Here is a 20,038-nt window from a genome sequence, read left to right on the forward strand (position 1 = left end):
GGGTTTCCACACTTTGGTGGTTTTTTTTTTTTTTTTTTTTTTTTTTTTTTTTTTTTTTTTGAGTCTAGGGGATGAAGATTTGATCACAGAATTCCTAGAATGAAAGACGATCAAAGCATAGATAAACTCTCAGAATTTCCACAATTCTGAGAAAGGTGCCTTCGCTAACGTGCCATGTTGGTAACATCAGGAGAATTCTCTTTTTAACCACATCCCAGGACCCAGTAATACAGAGATTAAAAAACACCCAGGTTGACTAATACATCCTCTGCGACTCATCACCATTTTAATTGGTGGCTTTGGAAATTTTCAGAATGAAAATCTGCCTTATGAATCAGCTAGAAATTGCATCTGTTGATGGTCTGTTTGATTTTGTTAGAGACCTCTCCCCTCTGAGGAGTAAAAAGTCTTGTTTATTTTAAGACTGGGCTCTTCCTCTTGGAGAAGAAAGTCTGAGATGAGATTATTTCTTACCCTGGGGTGGTTCCTAAACCAGATATTCATCCCATAAACTCAACTTATTTCATCCTCTTTGGTCACCAGGTTCTCATGTGCCTCTTGACTGGACTATGGAAGGGGCCTCCCAACATGTCTCTGTGCACCTGATCTCTCTCCACTCTGTGCCAGAGTCACCTCCACAGAAGTGTCTGCAGTGAACAGAAAGAGTGTAAATCAGGGAGCCTTGGGCTTGAACCCCAACTCTGTCACTGTCTCTGTGACTTCTGAGTTTTGGGTTCTTCATCCAGTGAGTTTGTGACATCCACATTGCAAAGTGGGTATAAAGATTGAGATACAACTTACACGTCTGGCACATAGAAGGTACTCTATAAATGGTCATTTTTATTTTTGGGTAATTTTCCATTGACTACCAAATGAAGTTAAAATTTATAACTTGCTATCCAAGGCCTTGGATCATTGATTTGACCCCATCCTATCTTTTCAGCCTTGATCTCCCATATGCCCATCCAGTGTCAGGGGGCACAGTGGACCACTTGCTGTTCCCTTGTGCTCTGCTGTGTCTTTGTCACAGGGACCTTTCTCTCTGAGAAAGTTAAAGCCTTAGGAAAATTTATTTACCTAGGGAAATTTGTTCATATCCCAGGGCTCTTTTTGCATGCTGCCATCATTTACATCTGGCCCACATGGATCTCATCGCATTCTAATCTGAAGTGCTGTTGTGATACCTGTGCCTTTATCTCTCTTGCTAGGTTATAAGTCTGTTAAGGACCGAGACTATGTCTTATTCATTTTCATATTTTCTACAGTGTTGAGAAGGGGATTAAGAGGTTTTTGAATAGATTTTTGGAGACCCGAGTGAATGAAAGAGTCCTCGTATTACTTCCACTTGCCTCACTCCCACCAAGACCATTCATATCTTCAGATCACCAGCGACTGACAATAGCACAAGTTTACTTGAAATGTGTTTCCCAGAGATAGGTCATGACTTATTGTAAAGACTTTTCTGTTCTAACTTGAACTGTCCTCCCACTTTGCAAAGACCATGCTGAAACAGAAGTCATGTTATAAGCCTTTCAAAAATCATGCCCTCTTCAACTCCACAATGAAGAAATTCCTATCCCTGGGTCAGTTCACAGCCCAACATAATCTGGCTACTTCACCAAATAAGCAAAAAGACTCCTTAGATGCATCATCAGGTTTCACTTCTTAACACATCTTTCTGTGGCCAGTTAGCATTATTATACATCTAGAAGTTAAGGCAATGAAATTGTAGACTTTGATACCTTATCTGTCTTCCTGGGTAAGCAAGGGAAGAAGTTATTAGAAAATTCACACTCAATTAGGAAAGGTGGTTTGAGGTAGAAGTTGGTGGTTTCTTATTTGTTAAAAAAAATTTCTTTGACAAAACCCATTTAAAAGGATGAATGAAATCCAAAATTTGCACATGTGTGTGTATACATACAAACACATATGTATACATGCATATATCCATATAAGACTATAAGAAAAAGTAGAGTTCTGAAAGCAAGTATGCTTATTTTTTCTAAAATTTCTATAACATTGCACGTGTAAAGAGCGTCCTAGGTATTATTTCCTGAGGCAGTATGTAGAAAAACAGCATATACATTTTTGAAGCCAAGATTTTTTGAGATCTTAAATTATCCTGATGTTTCCTATATTAGTTACTGACATCTCAGGACATTAACCTGGTCTTAGATTCCTAGTAGATTTTTAGATTGTTAGGTGTGGCGAAAAACTGTATCCATTGGAAAATAAGAGAACATGTCTTGAGGAATCTGCTCATTCGTATTCTGTTAATATTCAAATATCCTGCCACTCTATTCACCCCAGAATTAACAAAGACTCTGAGCAACAGGAGATCCCACCGTCCCAGGCTCTGTGTATAGATCAGGGACGATTGAAGCATGACATGGGACCCTAGGGGGTCATGGACAAAGAATAGACCCTAAGATTCAACCCATGTGTCTGCACTTTCTACTTAGGAACCTCCTGATTCTGGGCTGAGAAGAGCTAACATCCATGAGCCTTCCCAAGATTCAGAGGGCACCTGTGACCCTTACCTGTCACGTGGCCATGTACCACGACGAATGTGAGGATTCCCCACAGCAGCAGGCTTGGCTCCATCTTGAGGGCAGTGAAGAGAAGGTGTTTCTCTGCAGAAGGCCAAGTTTCCAGTCAGCCTCTTATTTGTATCATGCTGGGAGGACGAGGGATGAAAGGATCAATCCACTCAGGGTGTCATCATGCTGTGGTCCCTCTGGTCTCTATGACAGTCCGAAGTTGCTCTCTATAAGTATTAGGCTGCTTTGGTGAGCCAGGAAATTGTGCCTAGCCCTCTCTAGTTTCAAATATAGGAAGTGGTTTTAACCAGGTTTTTTTTCAAGTTCAATTGCTGGGAGGTGTGGGCTGGGGTAGTGAGAAGGATTGGACTTCGTTTATGAATCCTTTCTTCAGCTTCACCCAGAAAAGGAAAGGGAGATTCCCCTGCTGCTGAAAGAGAGTGAGCAAGCACTTCGTGGCAGTGGTCTCATTTAGTGTTTCATAAATTGACATCACCTTGAAATTGAGGTCCTCCCCCAGACTTGTGGCTCCCTGAGGAGTCAACAGGTGCCACGCAGGATAAGGGGAGCCTAGTGGGGTCTTCAGTATTCAGGTAATTAAAAAGGAAGCAGAAGACTGACCCATATTCAAAATTCATGAATTGTCTACCAAGATCTATAATCAGTAGTGTAGTGGCCACAATTGTTTCACCATGATGTCCAGGTTCCTGAATGTGAATTGTGATTTTACAAGATATTTTGCCTCCAGATTTGTCTTTCTCTTAAAGGATCATACTAAAAGTTGGCTTTGATTTTAAACTTTAGATTTTTTTTTTTTTTGCAAAATTAAATCATTCTTCATTGTTTAATTATCAGAGTTATCTTCTGATTTTCATGAAATGGTTGACTGTGTTTGCTATCTGGAAATTCACATCCATTAGCAATCATCTAATGATCACAGTATAATATGATCTTTTTAAGAAGTTTACTTATTTATTTTGAGAGAAAGAGAGCGTGAATGGAGGAGGGGCAGAGAGAGAGGAAGAGAGAATCCCAAGTAGGCTCCATGCTGTGAGCGCAGAGTGCAACACAGGACTCGAACTCACGAACCGTGAGATCATGACTTGAGCCAAAATCAAGGATTGGACACTCAACCCACTGAGCCACCCAGGCACACTAAAATACAATTTTTAAAATATTTGAAAGCAAGTAAATATATTGACAAAAGGAAGACCATCTTTTCAACCAAAGCAGTTCATGGTTCCAATATGTATTATCTCTACCCCTGACATTCTCTCAGAAAAGCAACTACCTCTGAAAAGAACCTTGGAATTCTGCAAATGAACTAAGAGTAGTTTCCTAACTAAGTACCAGAGTTTGCAGAGAAAACTCGTCAACTGATCTCTTTCTGGGAGTGGGATACTTATCAAAGCATGACAAGATTATTTTTTTAAGATTCCAGAGCAGGCTTCACCTCATGGCTAGAAACATTTTCAACTGTGTGGATAAATGCAGCAATTCTGTTATCCCCGGAGTCTGTCCCAGTGACTGAACTGGAGGTTTTTGCTAGCCATAGTTATCATTGTATAGGTTTTAAACAAACTTACAGAAAAAATATAATATGAACATCTCCCTCCAATAAACTAAGAGTAGTTGTCAGTGCGATGTTCTATTGCCCCCAAGTAGTTGAGTGTGTATTTCCTACGAACAAGGAAATTCTCCAACATCACTACAACCATCAATCAGGAAACCATATTGATGCATTACTACCAGGCAATCCTTAGACCCAAGTTTCTCTAGTTGTCTCAGTAATGTCCCTCACATCAAAGGATCCAGTTCAGAATCATCTGTTGCATCTAGTTGCCATGTGTCTTTAGCAGGTCCTTTGTCTTGGCTTTCATGACCTGACGTATTTGAGGATTACAAATGAGTTATTTTGTAGATTATCCCTCAGTTTGGATTTATTTACCATTTCCTCACTATTAGATCAGGTTTTGCATCTTTGGCAAGAATAACACAGAAGTGGTGCTGTGTTCTTACCATCACACCCTTCGATCCCATTACTGATGCCGTTTACTTTGGTCCTTTGATTGAATAAAGTGGTGTTATCTGGGTGCCCCCCGTTTTAAAGTCACTGTTTTCCTCTTTGTAATAAATATTGTGTGATATGATATAAATATCCATTATTTATTCACTTACTTAGTTGTACCTATGTGGACTCATGATTTTTCATTTTATTCAGTGGGGTATAATCTATTATTGTCATTTCAATGCTCAAATTGTCTCCTGTTTGTCAATTGGGAGCCCATTCAAGCTGGCTTCTGTGACCTTTTGACGTGTCCCATCATTCCTCAAGTACCTCCTTGCTTTGGGGGCATAAAAAGATCTTCTGGGTTGGTCTTTGACTTTCTCTGTCCCAGCCCTGGAATCTGCCATTTATCCAGAAAGCTCTGGGTCCTTTAGAGGACAATAGTCTTGAGAAGCCAAGATGTGCTCATGGCTATTGGGGTACAGCTACTCCCAGGCTCTCCCAAAAGAATAAGCTAGGGGATATATGCATGTAAAATATCTGCATGTACACACACACACACACACACACACACACACATTGGCTCACTCATCTTTACATCTATATGTATTTCTATATCCATCTACACATACTGAAAATCATGAGTTCACACCGATACATCCCAACATCACAATTCCAATCTACTACCATAGGGCTGAAGTCTGATTTTTTTCCTTTCCTATATTTGTAACTCCCTTCCCTGATGGCGGAAATTTGGTTTCCATTATCTCTAGTCTCTTTACTTTTCGATCAGTCCCCCTGTATGTTATCCATCTCTCATCTCTCCCACCATGCCCTGCCCCACATGGATCTCCTCCTTTCCCTGCTCAGGCTCTGAATGCCTCTTCTGATACAACCCCCAAACACTGAAGGAATGACCTCCCCCTGATCAAGCTCTGATGCCCCTTACCAAGCTAGCCCCCCAAGTCCCCATGGATGTCCTTCTAACCCTGTTTGGGTGCTACAGTCCTATGCTGGGCCATTCCTTTTGGGGATGACCTCCTCCCCTTGCTTGAGTTTTGATACCAGCCCCATATGTGAACCTCCTTTCCATTCCTATTGGGCTCAGATAGCCCTTGTCAGTCTGCCTGTCTTTGTGGACTCCTCTCACTCTGATCAGGTTCTGACTTCCCCCACTGGGCTGCTCCCTGTTGGGGACCCCTGCTGCACTCTGCGTGGACCCTGACTCCTCATACCAGACAGTCTCCGCATAGAGACACCTTCCTCACTACCTTCGGGCCAGGACCCCACCATTCTGCTGGGTCACTGTGTCATCTTCCACTAGAAACCACATTGTCTCCCTTGCTTTGCCCTGCCTGAAAGGTTTAGGAATGAATTGTTCAGAGAAGGAAGGATTAAAGAGGAAGACTAGTGGCTACCATCAAGAGTAAAGTAAGAAAGAAAATAAGGCCAAAATGTGGAAACCAGACAAGCTCAGAGAACGAGCACAGATGTAATGAAGAAGCAAATAAAACCACAATTACCTCCAAGATGTTTAGTGTGTTTCATGTTTTTCTTAAACTCTAGAAGGTCTTGGGAATTAATTTTTTTGATAGAAAGTGACAATTATAGGGGCACCGGGGTGGCTCAGTCAGTTGAGGATCTGACATTGGCTCAGGTCATGATCTCACGGTTCATGAGTTCGAGCCCTGCGTTGGGCTCTGTGCTGACAGCTTGGAGCCTGGAGCCTGCTTCAGATTCTGTGTCTCCCTCTCTCTGCCCCTCCCCCACTCAGGCTCTGTCTCTTTGTCTCTCTCTCTCTCCCTCTCAAAAATAAAGAAACGTTAAAAAAAAAGAAAATGACAATTACCTAAAGTTCACTTCTCCTTCAATTAGATATCAGTTTCTTTTTTCTTTTATGAAGTTAAAGTAAAATTAAACTTAATGGTATTTATTTACAAACTGAGGATCAAAGAAATATTAACCAGCACTCACAAAGTACATTTGGGTTAAAGAGGACAGCAAAAATTAATCTCACAAATTAATTAATTTCTTTATAAAATAATCAAAACTTGAGATATGATTTTTTTTACAGCAGAACCTCCCTCAGCACCTCCTCATAATAATTAGAAGAGCTAAATCTATTATATTTTATTAGTAACAAAGTAATAAAATATTAATAAAACAGATTAATAATCCTTTGCTTTTCATTTTTGTTATAGAAATTATATTATTAAAAGGAAAATAGCAACTTGGGGGATGTTTTAAACCAAAGAACTGTAATTTAAAAAAAATTTTTTTAATGTTTATTTATTTTTGAGAGAGAGACAAGAGTGTGAGCAGGGGAGAAGCAGAGAGGGAGACACACACAGAATCCAAAGCAGGCTCCAGGCTCTGAGCGGTTAGCACAGAGTGCCCCACACGGGCTCGAATTCACAAACTGCGAGATCGTGACCTGAGCCGAAGTCGGATGCTCAACCAACTGAGCCACTCAGGCACCCCAGATAATTGCAATTTTTTAAATGCTTTATTTATTTTTGAGAGAACACAAGTGGGGGAGGGGCGCAGAGAAGGGGACAGATGATCTGAAGTGGGCTCTGTGCTGACAGCAGAGAGCCAATGTGGGGCACAAACTCACGAACCCTGAGATCATGACCTGAGCCATAGTTGGATGCTCAACTGACTAAGCCACCCAGGTGCCCCCAAATAATTGTAGTTTTTAGGGGGAGTGTTGGCTTAGATCCTCATGTCAGAGGCCACATTTGACAATCCTTACACCCTGTCTTGCACTGGAATTTTGGGGAAAGAGACAATGATAGAAATTGCACACTCCTCCAAAAAATTATCAGTTTGCCTTTAAAAGCTCACTTCTCCATTTTCAAGAAATTTCAGGTTGAATTTCTTCATTTTCTCTTGGAAACGTTAGGACCTGTTGCTTGTTCAAGTGAGTCCCAGTTGGAGAACCACGCGAAACTCTCTTAGTCACAGAACCGAGTCAACATGATAGTGTGATAGAAAAGTTGGTTGCTCACTCAGTTGAGTGATATCATAAACACATGATGCAATTAAAACCCAATTTACATGACAGACCAGAGACTAATAAATTGACAACCACAACATGACTGTGTGATGGAGACTATCAACAGTTCACCAGAATCATTCTCTGCTTTCTTCTTGGGCAAATGAACAAGATACATCCCCTAGCCTCCCACGGCTAGGTGCGGTTCTACGATGTTCTTGCCAGGAAACGTCAGTAGAAGTTTAGGCACTTAGTGGAATGTTTAGGACTTCCACCTCATTTGTTTTACTGGAAATCCTAGTGTTTCTTCTTTCCTGCAGCCTAGAATGCTGTGACCAGAGTCATCTTGGAAGCTGGGTGTTGAAAATGCCAGCATTGGGCTCTGCCTGAGTTTCTGGATATAGCTGCCTATGACCAGGAATATGTACCTCAAATTGCTATATAAGTGAAATTTTTTTGTACGTTAAGCCACATTATTGTGGGATCTTCTGTTACGACCTCTTAGCTTACCCTGAGTAATATGACTGGTCTCAAGGGACAGAGCAAACACCAAATGTTCCTGTATTAGCGATTTCCCACGGAACCCCAGACTTGCTTAGAAATGGTTCAACAATTTTCAAATCACATAAGAACAACCATAACTCATCATAAATGGGAAAACCCCAGCCATTTATGAGCCACTAAGCAAAAATATTTAGCTTATCTTTCCCAAATATGGGAGCTCTGCCATTTTGCTTTAAACAATCAACCTAGCTAAATGATTCCATTGTCTGACATGTTGTTATTTGAAGTTTCTTCCTAATATTAGGGTTTCACATAAACGTATCTTGACATTTAAAACAAAATGTTGCTGAACATCAAGTAGTGAAGCAACACCTAGGTCTGCTGGTAGAACAGCACAAAAAAATACCTCTAAGTATTTACCTGATTGTGTTTATAAAATATTTAAATTCCTATTAATGAAAAGTTTCCCCCAAAATACCATATCACAAAGCCCCCACAATTTTCCTGACAAAATAAAGAGAGCCGATTCTTGGTACTAAGATGGATTAACAAAAAACAAATAACTTAGTTGACTTTTACAATTTGCATTCAGTGAACTTTTAGTCCTTCCTTGTTTACTGACCACGAGCTTTCTCGTTGATGGCACACTGTGCTGTGCAGAGACGGAAGACCTAGGGAGAGGAGAAGATGGCGGAACCATGTTGTCATGAATTATATACAATCTTACGCTGAGGCTCTATATACCATAGCTGCTGTGCTCAATGAATTTACAATCGAGGCGGAAAGACTCGTGGAAAGACTCATGAGTATCACTTCCTCCAGGAGGTCTTTTTTTTTTTTTTTAATTTTTTAAGGTTTGTCTTCATTTATTTTGAGAGAAAGAGAGCACAAGTGGGGTAGGAGCAGAGAGACAGGGAGAGAGAATTCCAAGCAGGTTCCACACGGACACAGCACAGAGCCTGACGTGGGACCCAAACCCACAAACCGTGAGATCATGACCTGAGCTGAAACCAAGTGCCGGAAGCCCAACCGACTGAGCCACCCAGGCGCCCCCAGGAGGTCTTTTCTAATTCTATCTTCCCACTGTCATAGCACTTGCCATGCTATACCATCATCCACTATTTAAACGCTATTATACCACTATTTGTGAGGACACATATACACAAAAATATAACTAGCACATGATAAAGCAATTACAGACAAAGGCTTTGTGAGCACATGTCAAAGTTTTTTTCAAACCTGTTGCAAGGAGGTGATTTCCAATTAGTCCAGTTCAAAGACCTCTTTTCTAGTAGACTTTTTTTTTTTTTTTTTTTTTTTGGAAAGAGTAGCTAGATAACATTGATAGATTAGGCTCAAGGGAGGAACATTTGGTTAAAAGTAACCAAGTTCCTCACAGGACAGACGGTCAACTGTGCAAGTTGAATCTCAGTTTATCAGGAAATTGCTCAGTCCTGTTACCAGAAAAGCTTGGTACTTCCCAGAAGAAACTGTTCCTCACATCAGACAGCAAATTTCTGACCCAGACTGCCTTATTTTAGGTTTGAGAGACAATTTTCTAATAGTAAAAAGTGACAAATACAAATGATCATGATTACAAGAACATCAGAAAGTCAGGAAGGAAAAATTTAGTGGGTTGATAGGGTCGAGAAAGGCCTAAGAATTGTACTTGAGAGGTAAGTGCTGGCTTGGTAAGTAAATACTGAGTTCTAACAGGGCATGGTCTGCAGTTGACCTGAAATAGAGCCGTGTGGACGGGCAGTGGAAGCTATGGGTAGAAATGTCAGTTGGATTCAGACTGAGGTGGACCGTGATGGACAGAATAGGATGTTTGGACTTTAGCCACTGAAAATGCCTAAGCAGGGGTGGGACAGAATCCAAGTGATGGCTGAGCTGGCGGAGGGGCTGAAGGTGGACAGGAGAGAGTAAAGATGCAGGGGAGATTGGACCCACAGAGATACTAAGATATTCCCCAGGCATGACATAATGAAGACCTGAATGAAGTGATATGAATTGACATGGCAAGGAGGAGTGATGTCAGGATATCTTGCAAAGGAAAAATGCAATCTTATTACCCCGCATCTGAAGGTGAGGGGTAGAGAATGGAAGTTATGAACTTTGGCAGAAGAGAAATTCACTGATGTGAGTCTCATCTTTTCCTTTCCTCGAAGATGCTCGTAAACAAATAGGTCAGCAAGGGGAGATGGACAGAGACAACAGAAGGTTAAATCAGGTGCTGGAGGCTGAGGTTAGGTGGGGGCAGGAAGGTGGCACCATTAATGGACAAGAGTTCATTGTTCTCTTTTGGTTGTGCTCTCATTCTCTCTATACTGGACGGTCCTTGAAGACAGGAGCTCTGTTTGGGGCATTTATTATCCAGACTATCCTATACCTTGGTTTCCCAATCTCTTCCCTCACCCCACTAATGAATTGCTGGCCTGCAGCAGAAACTATTTCTAAGAGTCTAGAGAGGGGAGAAGGGAGTAAGGGAGGAGCAGGAGAAAGGAGAAGATGTGGTCAGAAATCTACCACCCTCTTTCACTTCCCCCTCATTTATCATTATGGATTGTCATTTTGATGGTCGTTTCAACAATGCGCCCAGTCCTAAGTGATACAGATTCTCCTTGGAAAGGAAGATAAGAGAGATGGGTCATGAATGACTGAAAGCAGAAATTAAAAGTAAGGAGAAAGGATGAGATGAGAAAGAAAGAGATGAGAAAGAAGTGATTGCAGTGAGGGATGGTGAGTCCCATTGGTGGTGAAGCGTGATAGCTTGTTGGCTCCTAATCATTGAGGATGGGGTCATCAGTTCTCCAAGGCATAGTTGATAAGGTAGGCATGATATGCACATCAGAGATGCCAAGGGTGAGAAAAATTGCCTTACAGAAAAAAAAAAAAAGAAATGGTTGACCAACAAAGTAGAGATGACAGAAGGTGGCAGAGAAGGGGTTAGGAGAAAGTAAAAAATAAACTTTGGGGAAATAATAGGGGTAGTTGGCATCTGCTGTTTAAAGAGATTATAAAAGTCATTGGCAAATAATAGTTTGCAATTTGCTTTGCAATGCTAGCCCCTTTCCTCAAAGTTTCCACAAATGGGATTGAGTACAAATCCCATTTTGGTGCCCAGATGGCTGGTGGGTTAAGAGTCAGACTCTTGATTTTGGCTCAGGTCATGATCTCATGGTCCATGAGTTGGAGCCCCACATCAGGCTCTGTCCTGACACTGAGGAGCCCGCTTGGGATTCTCTCTCACTCTCTCTCTCTCTCTGCTCCTTTTCCACTCACACTATTCCCTCCCCGCCCCCGCCCTCACAAAATAATAAGTAAACTTAAAAAAAAATCCATTTCTCACTCATGCCTTTTGGAGTTGAATTCACTTTGAGGGTGTGTTAAAATGCTGAACACAGCTTTCTCTGTGACATAGAGGCAAGAAGGAAGGCTAGAGAACTCAGGAAGCCCACAAGGTCTCCCTCTTCTTTCCTGCTATCTTCTTTGTCACGTCATGTGTACTAATGTCTTCAACAGGGGAGTCCCAAGAAGGGAGAAGGTGAAACCTGGATAAAAGAATTTCACTTCTGTGAAGTCATCCCTCAACAAATGTTGACTGCATCCCTACAATTAAAGCACTGTGCTAGGGTCTGGGACAGATCTAAGAAATTCAGACCGACTGTGAGGATACTCACAGCCCACTCAAAGAGAAAAAGAAATGGGCTGTTGACAAGGGAAATGACTGGTGGGTTCTGCAGGGATCCTTTACACGCACAGACGTGCCCTGCCTTTCCCAGCTGCACCACATGAAAGCAGCCTTGCCCTCTCATCTCACACTCCATTTGCTAGCAGAGTGCTGTGCTGAACTGTGGTTCAGAGTCAGAATCCAAACAGGAGAGGACTCCTGGCATAGAATGACCAGAATGCTGCTGGGAGACTCTTGTTTGCATAGTTGATGTTCTTATTCAGTTCAGTAAGAGGTTGTTTGGTGTCCCAGGCCTTTCTGACCTTTATCTCCTAGAAATGGGTCTGAAATCTCCACTGAAGGTCCCACCATTTACTGTTTGTCCTACAGCCCATGTGCTCTTGGAGTGCACCCTCTAGTATAATTCAATTCAAGGAATACAGATTGGGAACCCAGGCACAAGGCATTCAGTCCGAGGTCTGGAAGACTCAAAGACAAAGAAAAATAGGGTTCCTGCTCTCAAAGAGCCCACAGTGTAATTATGGGGATTGGGAGCAGAAAAGCCCCCCAACTAACTGCAGATACATCTGTTAGATTGGCAGGCCCCCAAATAACAAACGCACCAATACAAGAGAAGCTGGGGTGTGGAGGTCTTCAGCACATGCTTGTTAAGTGGGTGGTGGAGGGGTCGTTGGCGTCTGCTGTGAGTGACACCTCTCGTTGTTGAGAGGTATGTCGTACCATCTCAGGTTTTGCCCCAGTTGGTGCTGTACAAACAGACTTATTTCTCTCAAGCTGGCGTTGAGAGAATACTGCTACTAATTCTATGAAATCTACAGGTGCATCCTGTTATTGTGACACAGAGCCGAATGTCTACAGTTTGTAATTTCCACCAGATTTTTCTAGATGGGGCACAGGGCTACTGTGGAATACCTAATCCACTGTGAATCAAGCAAATCCCCTCTTCACATGGCTCGTTTCCAAGGAGCGATTTGGCCGATTGTGAATCGCCCTGCCTGTAGGATGCGGGGAGAGAATATTTGCTTCGTATGAATCAAAATCTAAGCCCTCCATCTCTGACAGTTGAAAATTGACCCTGTCATCATTTTGCAGCTTATGATGACCATTTGTGTTGGATCTCACAGAGATGGTCAGAAAGTTAGATTTCTTTTCTCCCTTTCCATTTGAGAGCAAGATGTGTTCGCTAGATGGGTATCAGCAAAAACCCCCTCGCTGCTTCCATCGTGGGTCTAGTTTAGGGATGCAGAATAATACATCTCATCTTTCACACCAACACTAATTACTAATGGCTGCTTGGAGCAGGTCCTGGGGCTCCATCAGACTCAGGGGGCTGTAGGAATTTATTTGGAGGGGTCACGTCGGCCTCTCCATCTTTCTTCTCCATTGCTTCCAGTTTAATCTTCTTGAAGATTTTCCTTCCCTTATCCCAAACCTAGAGTCTTAGGAATGTCCATAATGTCTTTGAAATTAAGCCCAGATTCATCAGCCTGGCATTCGAGATCCCTCATAATCTGTCCCAGCCTAGCTCTTCAACAGGAATTCTCCACTCTTCTCCTTCATGCTGGTTTTCCTACAGACAAACAATAAAGCAAAACAAAAATCAACTGCTCACTAATCCCCCAACATGACCTCCTCTTTTCCTGGTTCTCTCTGCTAAATGACTAAGTCCAGATCTAATGGACTCTTTAAGGTCCAGCTCAAATGCTACCGCCTAATGGAAATCTCACTTTGTCCCTCTGTCTGGAGATGCTGTCTCTCCTCTGCATCTCAGTGACAACAACAAACACCAGAATTAATTAAGAACACACCACATGGAAAACACTGTGCTAAGCATTTCATATGTTTGACCTCATTGCCTTCTCACAGCAACTGGATGAGGCCAGTGCACCATCACGATTTCCATTTTACACATGAAGACATTGAGTCTCATTGTGGTTGTGAAACTCCCACACTCACAACAATTTATTAGGGTTGATGTCATGTCTAGATACCTCGGTCTATCTACTGCTTAAACAAGGACACTATTCCATTACTCTCGGGGCATTCTCAAATTTATAATTGTGTTACAGGTATCTGGAGATATAACTGATCATTCCAACCAGATTATGTATTTTTAAGGGCACGAAATGCCTCTAAGTCACCTTTTATTTCTAGTGCCTAGTGCAATACCTTGCACACAATAGATACTCAGTGTAAGTATCCGTTGAATGCATGGTTACATGGAGAGACTTTTTTTTATTTTAGTTTTTATTTAAATTTTAGTTAGCTAACATACAGTGCAATATTGGTTCAGTAGTAGAATTCAGTGATTCATCACTTACATATAACACCCAGTGCTCATCACAATAAGTGCCCTCCTTAATACCTATCACCCATCTAGTCCCTCTTCCCCCCACCTCCTTCCATCAACCCTTAGTTTGTTCTCTATCATTAAGAGTCCCTTGTGGTTAGTTTCTCTTTCTCTTCTTTTTTTCTCCCTTCCCATATGTTATCTGCTTTGTTTCTTGAATTCCACATATGAGTGAAATCATATAATAATTTTCTTTCTCTGATTGACTTATTTCACTTAACATAATACATTCTAGCTCCATCCATGCCATTGCAAATGGCAGGATTTCATTCTTTTTGATGGCTGAGTAATACTCCATTGTATATATATACACCACATATTTAAATTTTTTTTAATTTGAGAGAGAGAGTGCACTAGCTAGGGGAAGATGCAGAGGGAGAGAGAGAGAATCTTAAGCAGGCTCCACACTCAGTGCAAAGCCCAGTGCAGGGCTCAATCCCACAACCCTGGTATCATGACCTGAGCCAAAATCAAGAGTTGGATATTCAACTGATTGAGCCACCCAGGTGCCGCTATACCACATCTTTTTTTATCCATTCATCAGTCTATGGAGATTTGGGCTTGGAGAGCCCTTTTAAAGCTCTGCTTTTGGGAGACAAGATCAATACGGTATTAGCCTAAACCAGTTTTCATTAGGGGTTTTACTTTATGGATTTGGGTTTGAGGAGAAATCATTCAATTGTGTTATCTCTGAGTCCACAATTATGTAATAGGTTACAAAGGGTTTGATTGTACTCACATCTTCAGTTTTAATAAGAAGGATGGTCAACATTCTCAATCATGAGTTCAGAGAATTGGAGGCAATTAGCCAGTTGATGTAAGTTTCCTTATTTAGGAGAAGAGTGTGTGGTTTTTTTTTGGCTTTAGACTTGCCTCTCCTTAAGAGCCGATGGGTCTCCAGGAACTGAGCTGGGCCTGAGGGAGGGTAAGAATGGAGGAGTGTAATATTTTGCTTACTTAAGTTCTGAGAAACTTTGCCTTTTGTGAAAGCTCACAGCTTTCCTTGCAATTCTTTCCAGCAACTTCTAGTTTCAGAGCTTGGGAAAAGGAAATGAAACAAAACAAAAATAAATAAAAATAATAGGCAGAAACAAAACAGGAACCTTTTGGGTCATGGAGCAAGAGGATTATTTCATACTAGGCAAATTTTGTTTTTTACATGAACCCGGAGGATTAAAACAGAACAAAAGAAGAACATCAAAGTGATATTAGCAAGTTGTTAAATGTATGAAATCCAAATATCGGTTCCATCAGTCAAGACAGGATGGGATATTAACAATACCTCGAATTGATGAAATTTATTCTTTCTGAAAAGCTCAGAACTTTTTGTTTGGGTTTCCTCCTTTTTTCCCTCCCCAATCTATTATGAAATATTCTGTTTCTCGTTTGATAAAGGAAGAGATCAAGATCTGTTGAGATTAGGTTGATTTCATCCATGCTGGAGACAAGGACTGAGTTCTAATTTTCTCACTTCTCTGTCTTTTTCTGAAAACAAAACAAAACTAAACAAAACAACTGCATGTCTGTCCTGTTATTACCCATACTTCCCCACATTGGTGACTTGTCTGCCTGTTTTATACAAAGAAGGGAATTCTTTATCTTCTGCTGAGCTCATTTTTGGTGCTCTGTTACCACTACTATTTGTTGAGTACCTACTATGTGCCAGCCACATTGCACTGGCATTATAGCGAGAACAAAACAGACACAATCCTTGCCATTACTGTGGTGCTTGAGTTCTGGTGAGGCACACAGACAATAAGCAAACAAACGTGAGTAGATAGTGTAATGTTCCGTGGTGATAAGTGTTACAAAGAAAAATAATGCATGCAAGTAAAAAGTGCCAGGATGACGGGCGGGGGTGGGGGGCTGTGGAGAGGATGCTATTTTAGGTGGCGAAGTCAAGAAAAACTGTTCGAGGAGGTCCTGGATAAAGTGAAGGAACAGCCATGTAGCTATTTGGAAGAGCAATGAGCTCGATGTCCTGGGGTCAGCAATCAGGCTGATGCAAGTGAGCAAGCCAGAGGACAGAGGTAAGAGATGCAGGTTGGAAAAGTGGGGAGGGGCTGAATCATGGAAAGATTTGTAGACCATGTCAGGAGTTTGGGATAGTATTCCAAGTAGATGGAAGCCGAGAGGAGTAAAGTCATCAGATTATTGCAGTTGTCCAAGTGAGATAGACAATGGTGGCTTGGTCTGCCATGCTAACAGTGAAGCTTGTGAGAAGTGTCCATTTGGGGGATCTATTTGCAAAGTAGAGGCCAAGAATTTGCTTGATAGATTGGATGAGGGACGTAAGGAAAATAGAAGAATCAAGTATGACTCAGATCTTTGGCTTCAGTACTCAGGAAAGGTGTGACCATTTCCTGAGAGAGAAGGTGGGTGGAAGGTGGCTCTGGGCTATAAGGGACAGGTGGAACCAAGAGTTCTGTTCTGGCCATGGTCATTGGCATCTAAGTGAATACTGTGGAGGCGGGCAATAAACAACTTTTAAAAGAAAATTTTAACTGTAGTTGACGTACAATATTATATTAGTTTGAGGTGTACAACATAGTGATCTGACAATTTTATACATTACAAAATACTCACTACTCTAAGTGTAGTCACCATACAATGTTAGTACAATATTACTGACTGTATTCCCTGTGCTGTAGTTTTCATCCCCGTGACTTATTTATTTGGTAACTGGAAGTTTGTACCTCTTAATCCCCATCACCGATTTCACCTAGCCACTGCCCCACCTTGGTCAACCACCAGTTTGTTCTCTATATTTGTGAGTCTGTTTCTGGGTTTTGTTCCCTAATTGTTTGTTTGTTCATTTGTTTTGTTTTTTATATTCTACATATAAGTGATATCATATGGTTCTTGTCTTTCCAGTATGACTTATTTCACTTAATACCCTCTAGGTCCATCTATATTATTGTGAATGGCAAGACATCATTCTTTTTAATGGCTGACTAATATTCCATTGCATATACATACATATACAGATATACGTATATAGAGAGACACATAGATATGTATATATATCACATCTTCTTTCTTTCTTTCTTTTTCTTTTTTAATTTTTTAAATTTTTCTATAACTTATTTATTTTTTATAATTTACATCCAAGTTAGTTAACACATAGTGCAACAATGGTTTCAGGAGTAGATTCCTTAATGCCCCTTACCCATTTAGCCCCTCCCCCCCAAACCCTCCAGCAACCCTCTGTTTGTTCTCTATATTTAAGAGTCTCTTATGTTTTGTCCCCCTCCCTGTTTTTATATTATTTTTGCTTCCCTTCCCTTATGTTCATCTGTTTTGTATGTCAAAGTCTTCACATGAGTGAAGCCATGTGATATTTGTCTTTCTCTGGCTGACTAATTTCATTTAGCGTAATACCCTCCAGTTCCAACCATGTAGTTACAAATGGCAAGATTTCATTCTTTTTGATTGCCGAGCAATACTCCATTGTATATATATACCACATCTTCTTTATCAATTCATCCATCAATGGACAATTTGGGCTCTTTCCATACTTTGGCTATTGTGGATAGTGCTGCTATAAACATGGGGGTGCTTGTGTCCCTTCGAAACAGCATACCTGTATCCCTTGGATAAATACCTAGTAGTGCAATTGCTAGGTCATAGGGTAGCTCTGTTTTTATATATACATTTTCTTTACCCATTCATCTATTGATGGACACTTAGGTTGTTTCCGTATCTTCCTTTTGCAAATAATACTGCAATAAACATAAAGGTTCATGTATCTTTTTGAATTCGTGTTTTGGTTTTCTTTGAGTAACTCTCCAGAAGTAGAATTACTGGATTGTATGGTATTTCCATTTTTAATTTTCTCAGGGATCTCAGTCCTGTTTTCCAAAGTGGCTGCACCAATTTACATTCCCGCCAACAATGCACAAGGATTTCCCTTTCTTCGCATCCTCACCAACACTTGTTATTTCTTGTCCTTTTGATACTAGCCATTCTGACTGGTGTGAGGTAATATCTCATTGTGGTTTTGATTTACATTTCCCTGATGATCAGTGATGTTGAGCATCTTTTCATGTGTCTGTTGGCCATCTGGATGTCTTCCTTGAAAACTGTCCCTTGAGGTCTTTTTTCCATTTTTAAATCAGATTATTTGTTCTTTGTTTTGTTTTGGTGTTGAGATGTATGAGTCCTTTATATATTTTGGACATCAACCCCGTATTGAATAGATCATTTCCAAACATTTTCTCAGTAGGTTGCCTTTTTGTTTTATGGATGGTCTTCTTTGTGATGCAAAAACTTTTAGTTAATGAAGTCCCACTTGTTTTAGTTTTGCTTTTGTTTCCTTGTCTGAGGAGACAGATCCAGAAAAAATATTGCAGAGGCTGATGACCAAATGTTTTCTTTCAGGAGATTTAAGGTTTCATGTCTTACTTTTAGGTCTTTAATTCATTTTAAGTTTATTTTTGTGTATGGCGTAAGAAAGTGGTCCAGTTTCATTCTTTTGCATGTAACTGTCCAGTTTTCCCAATAGTTATCTATTGAAAAGACTATCTTTTCCCCATTGTACATTCTGGCCTCCTTTGTCAAAGATTAAGTGATAACTCATTTGAAAAATTATGTTCTAGAGGAAAACAAAGAATATAAAGCAGTAGCTGGAAGGCATTTCGGGGGCTAGTGAGTTGGTTTTTTATGGACTTTATTTCTTAGAGTGGTTTTAGGTTCACAGAAAACTTGAGTGGTAGGTACAGAGATTTCTCATTTGCCCCTTGCCCCCTGGGCCTCCCACAGCCTGCTCCACTATCAGTATCCCCCACCAGAGTGGTACATTTGTTACAACTGATGAACTTACATCGACATATCATCATCACCCAGAGTCCGTAGTTGACATTAGGGTTCACTGTTAGCGTTGTGAATTCTGTGGATTTGGACAAAAATATAATGATATGTATTTACCATTAGAATATCATGCAAAATAGTGTCACTGCCCTAAAAATCCTCTGTGCTCTACCTACTCCTTCCTTCCTCCCCACCTAGTCCCTGGCAATTAGTGAGTTTTAAAAAATTATTTTGTGTGTTTTCTAAGGAGGGAATTATTATAGGATAGTGGTATGCTGATGAAAATGCTTGGAAGGGAAAGAGAGAGAATTGCAGGCACAAAATTTTTGAGTAAAAGAAAGGTCAGAGAATTTGATGTGTAAACAAAAGAATCAGCCTGAGATACCAGCATAGACAGTCCTTCAATTATAACAGGTGGAAGATAGTAAATAATGGGTCAGAGGTAGGTCTGCTGATGAATGGGGTGGTGAGAGGCAAGATAAGTATTCTGATCGCTTTATTTCCTCGGTGAAATGAGAGAAGCAAGGTTGTCACCTAAGAAAATGGAGAAGCCAAGATGTGTTAGAGGAGATGGCTCACTCAACAAGTTTTACTGAGCGACTTCTATGTGCCAGTCACCATATTGGGGCCCAGGGAAACAACAGTGAACAAAATCATGTCTGTGTTTTCATGGAATTTACATTCTAGTAGATTTGAGAAGGTGTGAAAGGTGAGAATGGGTATTAGTTTCACTGCAGAAATGAATGACCCAAAGTGTCAGTGACTTACAACAAAAAAAAAGTTTAATTCTCACCCATGCTGCATGTCAGCCGAGGGTCACCTAAAGCTCTACCATGGGCTGTGGCTCTGCTCCAGACAGCGAGTAGACTAAAACTCTTCTCAGTCTTGGTCTTCTTCATTTGTAGATCTCTATTAGAAAATCAGCCCGTTTGGCATGTGACAGTCTTGTGACGCAAGGAATCAAACAAGAGAGCTTACAGAAACATAGAATAGTTCTTAGAGCTTTTTCAGTGCAGGATGCTCCCCATTCCATTGGCTAAAGCCAGTCCCATGGCCCACCATGACACCAGAGGGATGGAAAGGCAAACCCTCCCCACAGAAGGCATTGCCATTCATAAGAAAGTGGGCAGGTAGA

General features: G+C 41.0%; 1 protein-coding gene and 1 long non-coding RNA gene across 3 annotated transcripts in view; both read right to left on the minus strand.

Annotated features, from left to right (window-relative positions):
• IL2RA (interleukin 2 receptor subunit alpha) overlaps window positions 1-20,038 on the minus strand; it is a 104,376-nt gene that overhangs the window by 53,418 nt on the left and 30,920 nt on the right. The window contains exon 1 of one of the 2 annotated variants that reach the window (XM_042944794.1): window positions 2,541-2,786. The exons of the other annotated variant lie outside the window; for it this stretch is intronic. Coding sequence (XP_042800728.1) covers window positions 2,541-2,604 — 64 coding nt within the window. The 5' untranslated portion in view covers window positions 2,605-2,786. Of the gene's footprint in view, window positions 1-2,540; window positions 2,787-20,038 lie in introns of those variants that run through there. 2 annotated transcript variants of the gene reach the window in all.
• On the minus strand, window positions 13,067-19,042 carry LOC122223833. Its single transcript, XR_006204508.1, has 3 exons — window positions 18,917-19,042; window positions 14,834-15,009; window positions 13,067-13,314 (listed from the first exon to the last, which is right to left on the minus strand). It is a non-coding gene; the product is annotated as an uncharacterized LOC122223833 (long non-coding RNA).

Source organism: Panthera leo, chromosome B4 (assembly GCF_018350215.1).
Source record: "Panthera leo isolate Ple1 chromosome B4, P.leo_Ple1_pat1.1, whole genome shotgun sequence".
Taxonomy (NCBI): domain Eukaryota; kingdom Metazoa; phylum Chordata; class Mammalia; order Carnivora; family Felidae; genus Panthera; species Panthera leo.